The 12,294-nt window shown below is 37.2% G+C and overlaps 1 protein-coding gene and 1 long non-coding RNA gene across 2 annotated transcripts in view; one reads left to right on the top strand and one right to left on the bottom strand.

Annotated features, from left to right (window-relative positions):
• The window catches only part of LOC106082285 (protein timeless homolog), a 960,087-nt gene that overhangs the window by 266,262 nt on the left and 681,531 nt on the right, over window positions 1-12,294 (top strand). The window contains exon 10 of the mRNA XM_059362476.1: window positions 9,957-10,037. Within this exon, the coding sequence (XP_059218459.1) occupies window positions 9,957-10,037 (81 nt within the window). The remainder of the gene's footprint in view (window positions 1-9,956; window positions 10,038-12,294) is intronic.
• LOC106082287 (uncharacterized) lies at window positions 8,923-9,301 on the bottom strand. The gene is made up of 2 exons (XR_001220477.1): window positions 9,173-9,301; window positions 8,923-9,103 (listed from the first exon to the last, which is right to left on the bottom strand). It is a non-coding gene; the product is annotated as an uncharacterized LOC106082287 (long non-coding RNA).

The raw sequence follows: 12,294 nt of genomic DNA, 5'->3' as shown, positions 1-12,294 counted from the left end.
TGTTTCTTTTTTTTTAATAAAACGTAAACCATTTTCGATATATAAAAACTTTATTATCGGCTTGAAGTACCATCGAAACATTTATGAATTGTGCTCGACTTAGTATTAAGAGCGCACAACAAGCCAAAACCCGGCTTAGGTGTTTGCCCATAGTGGCATGGGACGGATTAATAGCCGCACCCTCTTTTCAACCTAACCTAAAGTGTGCTTGTGGTACTGTCATGTCGAAACCACATGTCGTGCCGGTCTATATGTTCCAATTGAGTCCACAAGTAATCATGGTTCGGTATCATTGGCCATTCACAGTAACATGACGATTAGCATCGTCGGAGAAGAAGTGTGGCCCGATGACGCTGCCGGCCTGCAAACCTCACCAAACAGTTTTTTTTTTTTTGTGGATGAAGTGTTGATTCGTGAAGCACATGTGAATTTTAAGCTGACCAATAACGCATATTTGGCTTATTGACGAACCCATTAAGCCAAAAATGAACTTCGTCAAAATTGGAGTTAATACCCTTAAAGTAGGGGTCACCGACTCCGAATTTCGGTAGTGAATTTTTATGATTTATGGACGTTGTTCGTTCGTTTATGTTGAGTTCACTGAATAAATTGGCAGTGATAGTTCGATGATTAGTGTAAAAGTGCGTTCACAAATTATATTTCATTAATTTAATTATTAGGCCAGAAACTTATGTAGCTGCCCTCGAGAAATTCTTCGAATAAGGAACAAGTAAAAAGGCGTTAAGTTCGGCCGGGCCGAACTTTGGATACCCACCACCTCGGGTATATATGTAAACCACCTTCCATCAAACTCCAGTGAAAATTCCGGACCTTACGTCCCATAGCAGTTATATCGCAATATGTTCCGATTTGGATCAAATACTAATAAGTACAAGTCATTGTTCCATTGTATATAACAAAATATTGGTCTTTTTAGTAGTTATTTCTAAAAATAAACCGATCTGAACTATATACGACACGGATGTCGAAAAGCATAATATAAGTCAGTGTGTCAAATTTCAGTGCAATCGGATTAAAAATGTGCCTTTTATGCACCAAGATTTCAAATCGAGAGATCGGTCTATATGGCAGCTATATGCAAATCTTGATCGACCTAGACCAAATTGCAGAAATATGTGGAGGGGCTTATCTTAACTCTTTGTCCCAAATTTCGGCAACATCGGACAATAAATGCGCTTTTTATGCCCCAAAACCTAAAACCGAGAGATCGGTCTATATGGCAGCTTTATCCAAATCTGGACCGATCTGGGCCAAATTGACGATGGATATCGTAGGGCCTAACACAGCTCACTGTCCCAAATTTCAGCGAAATCGGATAATGAATGTGGCTTTTATGGGCCTAAGACCCCAAATTGAAGGATCGGTCTATATTGCAGCTATATCTAAATCTGGACCGATCTAAGTCATATTAACGGAGAATGTCGAAGGGCTTAACACAACTCACTGTCCCAAATTTCATCAAAATCGGATAATAAATATGGATTTTATGGGCCTAAGACGCTAAATCGGGAGATCGGTCTATATGGCAGCTATATCTAAATCTGAACCGATCTGAGCCATATTAACGGAAGCTGTCGAAGGGCCTAAGACAACTCACTGTCTCAAATTTCAGCAAAATGTGATAATAAATGTGGCTTTTATGGGCCTAAGACCCAAAATTGAAGGATCGGTCTATATGGCAGCTATATCTAAATCTGGACCGATTTAAGCCATATTAACGGAGGATGTCGAAGGGCCTAACACAACTCACTGCCCCAAATTTCATCAAAATCGGATAATAAATGTGGCTTTTGTGGGCCTAAGACCCTAAATCGGAGGATCGGTCTATATGGCAGCTATATCCAAATCTGAACCGATCTGGACCAAATTGACGGAGGATATCGAAAAGCCTAACACAACTCACTGTCACAAATTTGAGCAAAATCGGATATTAAATGTGGCTTTTATGGGCCTAAGACCCTAAATCGGCGGATCGGTCTATATGGGGGCTATATCAAGATATAGTCCGATATAGCCCATCTTCGAACTTAACCTGCTTATGGACAAAAAAAGAATCTGTGCAAAGTTTCAGCTCAATATCTCTATTTTTGAAGACTGTAGCGTGATTTCAACAGACAGACGGACAGACGGACGGACATGTCTAGATCGTCTTAAATTTTTACGCTGATCAAGAATATATATACTTTATAGGGTCGGAAATGGATATTTCGATATGTTGCAAACGGAATGACAAAATGAATATACCCCCATCGGTGGTGGATATAAAAATGTTTCATCAACGGCAAAACAAAATCGGAGTTCAAAGTGGCGCAAATGTTAGTATATCGGCAAATAACTCTGATTAGCTGGATTCAAATACTGGTAAGGACAAAAAAAAAAATAAGTTACACACCTGGCACGGTATAACTATGAGCATCACACAGGCTGGAACTTTGAGCTCCATTCTGTGTGGTGTTCTTCTTTATCATGGGAAGCTATAGTAAAATGCTCCATACGGAGTAGCTGCAACTGCTGTCGCAGACAATCAGCGGTATCAAGTGGAGAGTGAGAGGCCGGCTGGCACCAGCTTTTGCTTAAAGACTGAGTGCTTATGATACTCGATATGACAAAGCGAGTTATTGGCGCCTTTAAATAATCAATGGCCATCGTGTTCCCGCGGCGATCGGTCATTTCCGACCCTATAAAATATATATATTCTTGATCAGCGTAAAAACCTAAGACGATCTAGCCATGTTCGTCCGTCTGGGAGTTGAAATCACGTTACAGTCTTTAAAAACAGAGGGATTGAGCAGAAACTTTGCACAGATTCTATATTTTTTTTTTGATTTTGCTAAAATTTGGGACAATGAGTTCTGTTAGGCCCTTCGTCATCCTTCGTCAATTTGGCCAAGATCGGTCCAGATTTTGATATAGCTGCCATATAGACCGATCATCCGAATAAGAGTCTTAGGTCCATAAAAGGCACATTTATTGTCCGATGTCGCCAAAATTTGGAACATTGAGTTAAGTTAAGCCCCTCAACATTCTTCTGCAATATGACGCGGATCGGTCCAGATTTGGATATAGCTAGACAAATCTCTAGATTTAAGGTTTTGGTCCCATAAAAAACGCATTTATTGACCGATATCGCCGAAATTTGGGACAGTGAGTTGTGTTATGCCATATAGACCGATCATCCGAATAAGAGTCTTAGGTCCATAAAAGGCACATTTATTGTCCGATGTCGCCAAAATTTGGAACATTGAGTTAAGTTAAGCCCCTCAACATTCTTCTGCAATATGACGCGGATCGGTCCAGATTTGGATATAGCTAGACAAATCTCTAGATTTAAGGTTTTGGTCCCATAAAAAACGCATTTATTGACCGATATCGCCGAAATTTGGGACAGTGAGTTGTGTTATGCCCTTCCACATCCTTCTTCAATTTGGCCCAGATCGGTCTAGATTTGAAGATAGCTGCCATATAGACCGATCTCTCGATTTAAGATTTTGGGGCCATAAAAGACGCATTTATTGTCCGACTTCGCCAAAATTTGGGACAGTGAGTTAAGTCAAGCCCCTCGACATTTTTTTTGGCAATTTGATCTAGATTGATTAAGGTTTGCATATAGCTGCCATATAGACCAACATCTCGATTGGCTGCATGAAAGACGCATTTATAATCCGATTTTACTGAAATTTAACAAAGTGACTTATGTTAGGTTTTACGACATCCGTTTCGTATATGGTTCAGATCGTTTTATTTTTAGATATAGCTACTAAAAAGACCAATATTTTGCTATACACAATTGAACAATGACTTGTACTTATTAGTATTTGGACCATGTTTCGATATAGCTGCTATGGGGCATAAGGTATGCATTTTTCACCGGATTTTGACCAAAGGTGTTTTACATATATACCCGAGGTGGTGGGTATCCAAAGTTCGGTACGTTTTAATTAAATGGTAACTAGACATGCCAACTCGCTCCAATTAAGTCTTTAATGCGCTGGTGTTTATTTTAGCAACTGTAAATACTTTTATTGATTCAATATGAACAATTGAATAAATATGAATTTTCGTTAAAGATTTTCTTTTTATTCAAGGGGATCTTATCTCAAATGATGGTATTATATATCCTTTTCTCGGCGAAAATTTTTTAATTATTCCTTTGAAATAAAAAATCTTTTCTTTAAAGGTAAAAAGCAAATTTGCCCACGAACATTCCATTAAGGAACAGGGGCAAACTTCTCGCATATTAATGAGTACTGTCCGATTCTTGTTTAAGCTCAATGATAAGGGATCTCCTTCATATAGCCAAGTCCGAAGGGTGCGCCGCAGTGCGACATCTCTTTGGGGATAAGTTCATACATGGCATAATACCTCACAAATGTTGCCAGCATTTGGAGAACTTCGCTAATATCCTCTAATATCTAACCTCTACTCTACGGTGCCGTTTAAAGATGATGATTTAAAAAATTTATTTAATTTTTCGAAAATAAAGAATTTCGAGTCTTTAGCGAGGTTTATAAAGAGCAAAATTTTTAATAAAAGATTGCATAGAACGCTAAATTTCTTTCGTATGCTTGATTGTTAGCTAAGATCCACAATCAAAATCTCCAATTTAATGCAACAAATATTTCGTTTGCAAGTAAAAACAGGAAACAAGTTTTTAATTAACAAGGCGCTGTTAGTAGTAAGGCGAAAAGTGAACTAAGGATGCGATTTCCTACATGGGTATAAGTCTGAAGTGGCAAGTGTATCGGTAAAACAATGCGCTTAGTTCATCATTAGTCAGCAAAGAAGAACATGAAGCATGTCGACATACAATGGGATAGAACCGAACAAAGAAACTATTCATAAATCTGTCATTTGAGAAGGGATAGAAATATGTGAAATCGAAAATTCCACATATTTCTATCGAAAGAGATATCTTCAGAAAAATTTTAAAATTTTACAGATACAAGTGTCCCTAAAAAATAACAAATAAATGCTGCCAGATTTTTTTCGTAAAAATACCCAAAATTTCGGCCAAAGATGGTTTCAAATCGCTATTTTCAAATAATTCTGCTGTGGAGGCTACAAATATTGTTTGATGCAAAAAAATTTTGGATGCAATAGAGGACATATTTAGTAAAAAGACCGTACATCAAAATGGGGGATCTGGGCTTTGAGATCTTGTGGGACTTTTCAATATGTTCTCCTGACCAATAATAAAGAAAAAATTAAGATATTGAAACAAGTTTCTTCAATAAAGACATATCAATAAGAATACATTTTTGACCAAAACCCATATTTTGTAAATTTTATTTTATTCATTTAGTCATTCCATTTGCAATACATCAATATATTCATTTCCAAGGCATGTATATTTTAGATCGTAAAATTCTAAGACGATTTAACAATTTCCGTGTGTCTGTCCGTCTGTTCTTGTGTCCCTCCATCTGTGTGTTTGTAAGTAGTAATCACGCAACATTCTTTACAAATTAATGACATTGAGTTGAAATTTTGTACAGACTTGTATTTCTTTTATACGCAGGTAAAGTTCTTGAATGGGCCAAATCAGATCAAATTTGGATATACCTTACATAAAGACCGATCGGGCGAATAAGAGTTACATCTTTTGTATGATGAGATTTGAAACAGTGAGATGTACTAAGGGCTCCGCGTACAACTCACTGAAATTGGCAACATTGAGCTGGTTTAAGACGCAAAATATCCAACCCAAATATGGTCCAGATCGGACTATATTTAGATATAAAGGGTGATTTTTTTGAGGTTAGGATTTTCATGCATTAGTATTTGACAGATCACGTGGGATTTCAGACATGGTGTCAAAGAGAAAGATGCTCAGTATGCTTTGACATTTCATTATGAATAGACTTACTAACGAGCAACGCTTGCAAATCATTGAATTTTATTACCAAAATCAGTGTTCGGTTCGAAATGTGTTCATTCACCGTAACGTTGCGTCCAACAGCATCTTTGAAAAAATACGGTCCAATGATTCCACCAGCGTACAAACCACACCAAACAGTGCATTTTTCGGGATGCATGGGCAGTTCTTGAACGGCTTCTGGTTGCTCTTCACTCCAAATGCGGCAATTTTGCTTATTTACGTAGCCATTCAACCAGAAATGAGCCTCATCGCTGAACAAAATTTGTCGATTCACTGAAAATGATTTCACTGAAAATGATTCACTGAAAATGATTTGCAAGCGTTGCTCGTTAGTAAGTCTATTCATGATGAAATGTCAAAGCATACTGAGCATCTTTCTCTTTGACACCATGTCTGAAATCCCACGTGATCTGTCAAATACTAATGCATGAAAATCCTAACCTAAAAAAAATCACCCTTTACTTGCCATGTAGATCAATCAATTGATTTAGGGCTTTAGATTTGGGTGAAATTTTTAACATTAAGTTGTATTAAGACTCCCGACAACCGACCAGTATATAATCGAAATCGGATCGCGCAGGCAAAATGAAAATGGAACCCCAAATAACTGTAATTCTCATTACAATACAAAGCCCATCTCAGCCAAACTTCCAAAAAATAAAAATTAAACGTCGAAGTATACTTGAGCACTGAGCACTTGAGTACCTTAAGTATACTTGAGCACTGTTTATAGAGGTTTTTGAGCACTATCCAGCAAAATAATTTTTTTGGAAATCGGACCACAAACAAAGATTTGGCAGCCCTAGGGCATTAAACATGATCTCGATAACACTTCCACTCTAACCCTTACATTCAAGTTCCAAAGAATGATGTCTATCCATTCTCAAATGGCCGATTTTTCAATATGCGACATTTATGGGATCCTCGAAGTGTTTTCACTAATCTGATACAATTCAGTATTTATCCTTTAGATGTCTATGGAACTGAGAGAATATAGACTGAACAACATTTTGTAGGGTAGAGGTGACCAGCTTTGGGCCAACCAATGGGTTCTCGGGCACTACAAGACCCTTAGTTTTTGCACATAAGCAGGTTAACACCTATAACCATGTAACATTTCATGAAAATATATTTATCCGTTCAAAAATTGCAGACTTTTTACCACTTTTTTTTTTTCTTATTTTACTGTGCGAAATCCACAAAATGGTATGGTCATCCAATACCAATTTTTATATATACCATCAAAGGATGGGGTGGTATACTTACCTAGTCATTCTGTTTGTAAAACCCCGAAATATTGATCTGCGGCCCCATAATGTATACATATTCTGGATCGTCTTGGCATTTTTATTGGATCTATGTCCGTTCGTTCCTTCGCCTGTCGAAATCACGATGGCTGTCAAACGAATGAAGGTATTCGCATGAAACTATAAACAGATTGGAATATAGCTTCCATATAAAACGAGCTCCCGATTGATTTCTTGAGCCCCACGTGACGCAATTTTTGTCCGATTTGGGTGAAATTTACGGTCCAAATCAGTCTATAACCTGATATAGCTCCCATATAAACCGATCTCCCAATTTGACAACTTGAGTTACCGGAAGCCGCAATTGTTATCCGATTTGGCTGAAATTTTGCACAGAGTGTTTTCTTATGACTTGCAACAAGTGTGCCAAGTACGGTCCTAACAAGCTATATAACCCGATATCTCGATTTGACATCTTGAGCCCATAGAAGCCGCAATTGTTTCCCGCCAACTACGGTCCGAATCGACCTATAACCTGATATGCCTCCACATAAACCGGTCTCCCGAATAGTCTTCTACGGTCTCTAGAAACTACAATTTGTGCCTGATTTTCAGAAACTTGGTTTTCCCCTTCTAATACTGGCAACATTTGTGAGGTACAATGCCATGTAAAACTTCTCTACAAAGAGGTGTCGCACTGCGGCACGCCGTTCGGGCTCGGCTATAAAAAGGAGGCCCCTTATCATTGAGCTTAAACTTGAATCGGACAGCAATCATTGATATGTGAGAGTTTGCCCCTGTTCCTTATGGAATGTTCATGGGCAAATTTACATTTGGAATTTATCTAAAAACGAAATACCTGATAAACAGATTCCTTGTTCTCATGACATTGCATTCATTGGTGGTGGAGACCCTAGTAGGAGTCTTTGTGTCAAATTTCAAATAAATCGGATAAGAATTGCGCCTTCTAGAGGATCAAGAATTAAAATCAGGAGATGGATGTCGAGAGGTCTTACACAACTCACTGTCCTAAATTTTAGCGAAATGGGACGGACAAAAAAAGAATCCGTGCAAAGTTTCAGCTCAATATCTCTTATGCTTAAAGACAAATTTTTATGATGATCAAGAATATATATACTTGTTAGGGTCGGAAAAGGATATTTCGATATGTTGCAAACGGAATGACAAAATGAATATACCCCCATCCGTCGGTGGTGGGTATAAAAAGTCATAAATTTTCAGCCAACTTTTTTCTGTGTTACTTCGCCAAAGCCTTTTTGGTAAATTTAAATGACATTCAAACATTAATGTCAAATAAAATAAACGAAAAAAAACTGATTGTGGAAGTGAATACCACAGAAAAATCGTGTATCTAAGATTTTAATGTTTACATCGGGAAGTAACCGCCCCTTCTGGACAGTTTTTGAATATTCCGCTACCGAAAGTTCGAAATACTTTTATTTCTGGCAAATTTCAAGCGGATGTCTTTATTCGCTCGACCGCTATCGTGATTTCAAAAGACGGACGGACGGACATGATTAGATCGACTTCAAGACTATCAATATTTTGAGGAGTTACAAACCACCATCCATTGGTAGTGAGTGTAAATAGATGACCCTGTAGGAAATGTCAATAGTAAATCCATACCATATACAGAGGCATTGCGGGATATATAGGACATTGTCAATTATATGTCAGTAGGGGCATTATATAGACATTTTTCATCATTTAGTCTGTAATTTTCGAACTTTTCTCTAAATTTCAAAACTAGCTGAATAAGTCATTAAAATTTATTTATTTAATTGTTTAGTTTTTATATTTAGTAAAGAAAAAAACTTTTATAAAAAGGGAAATCTTTTCAAATCTGCTAAATGATCCGTCTAAAATTGCTATGTCCAAATACCTGATGTCGGTTGTGTTCAGCATTATCACCAGGAATTGTCCTCATATGCCGTATCTATTAAGTACAAAGAAGAAGTTTAAAATTGTTTCTAGAATTGTACTACAATACAATAAAGTTATCTACTTATATATGGGTCAGTTTATTTCCCTAATTAGCATCTCTTGCACAATTTGTAGTTTTTTCGTTGTCTTTTTTTCGAAAGTATTTAAGAACCTCTCAAATTATTTTCAACAAAACAATTGAGAAACAGAGTAAAAATAAAATAAATTATGGTTTGTCACTTGTCAATCAAAATATTGTAGACAATTTGGTGACAATGTCAAACACATAATAGACAAAAGTGGTGACTTGGGGACACTTAATCCCAGACTTCCTACAGGGGTGTAACAGTCTTTATCCACCAGTGGCTTTATTCTGTCGCAACAAAAATTTAACAAAAATACGGAAAGAGAAGTAGGCGGTAAAAGTAGCCAAAGCGAATCAGGAAAGATTCTGAGTCAATCGGTACACTGCATCACTATGACACTAGTGGTGCAGGGTATGATTCATGTTTAAACTATAATTGTCGTACCATCAAATGGATTACTTTCATACTAAATTATAGAAGCCCTCATGTTATTGTTACCCGATAGTTTAATATTTCAGTTTTCGCTTATTAGAAGCAAACAAAAAAATATTATAGGTCATGCATTTCAAAAAAGAACTTTTGTTTCTTATGGGAACATTCGAAATGAAATACAAACAAAAATCTTCTCCCTTGAGATATTGTTCACTGTCTCTATGCAATGACCTCTGGCTGTAATTCTACATTAGTCAGCATATGTGTGTGTGTGTGTTTGTGTGTCGATATCATATAATTTGTTTTTTTTTTGCTCATTCTCTTTTTTTCCCCTTTTATCATCCACAGGGAAGATTGTATGATAAGGATTCACAAAATGTTGCGAACTGGTAAATTGGATCATGCCATTGCATTAATGCGTGCTGCCAGGTAAGTTTAGTATTACATTCGACTACAATAGGAGCAAGATTTTCCTTTTTTTATTCGCCGTTTCGAAGTAAAAGAGAGTGCGTGAAGTGTAGTGAAGTGGCGACGACGACGATAGGTAAGATGGTGTCGGGTTTCCCTTTAATGGCGGCGCTAATGGTATTTAAAATGTATTTTTGATTACTCTGCACCACTTATCGATGCGCACGGTTTTCTGAAAGAAAAAAGTGTGTTAATTTGGCAGATAAGGATTTTCTTTTGCAAATGCCACGAATTGGGAAAGTGATTTGCTTGTTTGAAAGAAAAAAGCGTAAGCTGAAATTTGCTTATGCCGAGATAAATAATTTAAGCAGATTTTTTGTTCGATAGAGCCTCGAAAATGTAAGCCCTAATCCATAGAAAGGGAGAAAAATTGAAATGTTTTGATGAACTCCATCTAACCAGGTGGCAATTGAATTCTCATAATGAAAACTTAGAATTTCGTTAGCAAGCTTATTTATTATTTATTTATTCATATATTTAAGCAAATTTACAAAAAATTCAAATAAATACATTTATATATATAAATATATATATATATATATATATATATATATATATATATATATATATATATATATATATATATATATTTTTTTTTTTAAGTTTGGTAGGCGATGTCTGTAATCTAGATGGATACTGCAAGGAATCTAATAAAGATGTTTCATTGTTATTGTCACTAAAACCTGCTATGAGGTGTCTCATAGTTAAAATGCTATTACAATTGGGGCAGTTTTGGTTGAGATTGGGTGCTTTTAAGAAGATGTTCATGTGCTAGTTTGGAATGGCCCCGTCTCATTCTGATGATGATTTTCTGTGGATGTCTGGTCATGGGTTTTCCATAAATTAGTTTGATAGAGGCTGGGTTAATCATTTTATAGTAGGAGTTTGAAGATGCCGGTATTAAATCTTTTTTACAAGACGTTGGATATCCTTTTTTGTATAGTTATTAATCATAATTGTGAGAGTTTGCTTTGCTTACTTTGCTGCCGCATCAGCTAACTCGCTTCCTTTGACGTTTACATGGGCTGGTGTGTTCATAATTATAGTGTTTTTCTTCGCAATAATTGCTCCTTTATATGGTTAATTAAAGATCCAAAATGTTATGCGAGTACAGTGCCTTAATTGAGGAGAAGCTGTCGGTACATGTTAATAACTTTTCATTCTTTGGTTTGAGTTTTATTGCCTCTTCAATATCTGCTATTTCTGCAGTAAATATGGATATTAACATAAATAATCGTTATAAGAAAATACATTTCATAAAATTTTTTACAATCGAGACAAAATGCTAAAAGAAGCAAGTGAAGAAAGGCAAAAGTCGAGCGGTGGGAACTTAATAATATCCTCAAGTGTTAATAATACCCTTGAAGTATTAATTAAGCGATTTTATTTTATGAACGTGATATCAAATTCTAAACCAAAGAGTTGTTGTTGTAGCAGTTTATTGTGTTCTATCTTTCGTCTTCTTGATTCTGTTGAGTGTCAAGACCCAGGAACTCTGCGACTAAGATGGGGTGCGTCCACAGGGATCTGGGTCTGATTCGAGTGACATACATCTTGCACGTCGGCATCAATCCTAGCTTTGTAGGAATTGTGGCGGCTGCATCTGCCGGAACGTAATTGAGCCAGAACTACTCTGGTTTGCCGGGGGAGGTCGATTTCTTCGGGTGCAATGGATGGCGGTCGTTCTCCAAGGACTACATTCACCCGGTAGCCAATTACCGCGTCTGCTACCATGTCTGCATGAATGTTGTGTAGACCTGCTTGATATGCCGCTTGATCTAGAGGTTCTCTCTTGTAGCGCTGAACCTCACGCTCTAGATCATGTAGATCTACCATATGGCTTCTGGGCGGTGGGTATCTATCCACAAGATGATGATTTGGATGGTCTCTGCGATAACAGCCCAAAAGGTATTGCTTAGACAGCATGTAGTTATGTCTTCGCACTGGTATGATCTTTGTCTCCTGATGGAGGTGGTCCACATGAGAACTGAGGAGACAGCCCGTCGCAGTTCGGAGGGCGGCATTCTGACAGATCTGAATGCTGCATAACTTACCACAGACCGGCCAATTGCTTTGTACATGGTCAACAAAGTTTCTTTGTCTGCACCCCAAGTGCTCCCAGCGAGTGACTTGAGGACCTTGTTTCTACTTTTGACTTTATTGCAGATTGCTGTGGCATGTGGGGAGAATGTGTAAGAGCTGTCAAATGTGACGCCAA

The sequence above is a fragment of the Stomoxys calcitrans genome, chromosome 2 (genome assembly GCF_963082655.1).
Source record: "Stomoxys calcitrans chromosome 2, idStoCalc2.1, whole genome shotgun sequence".
Taxonomy (NCBI): domain Eukaryota; kingdom Metazoa; phylum Arthropoda; class Insecta; order Diptera; family Muscidae; genus Stomoxys; species Stomoxys calcitrans.
The sequence above is the reverse complement of the archived record's forward strand: the minus strand, read 5'-3'. Positions and strand labels throughout refer to the sequence as shown.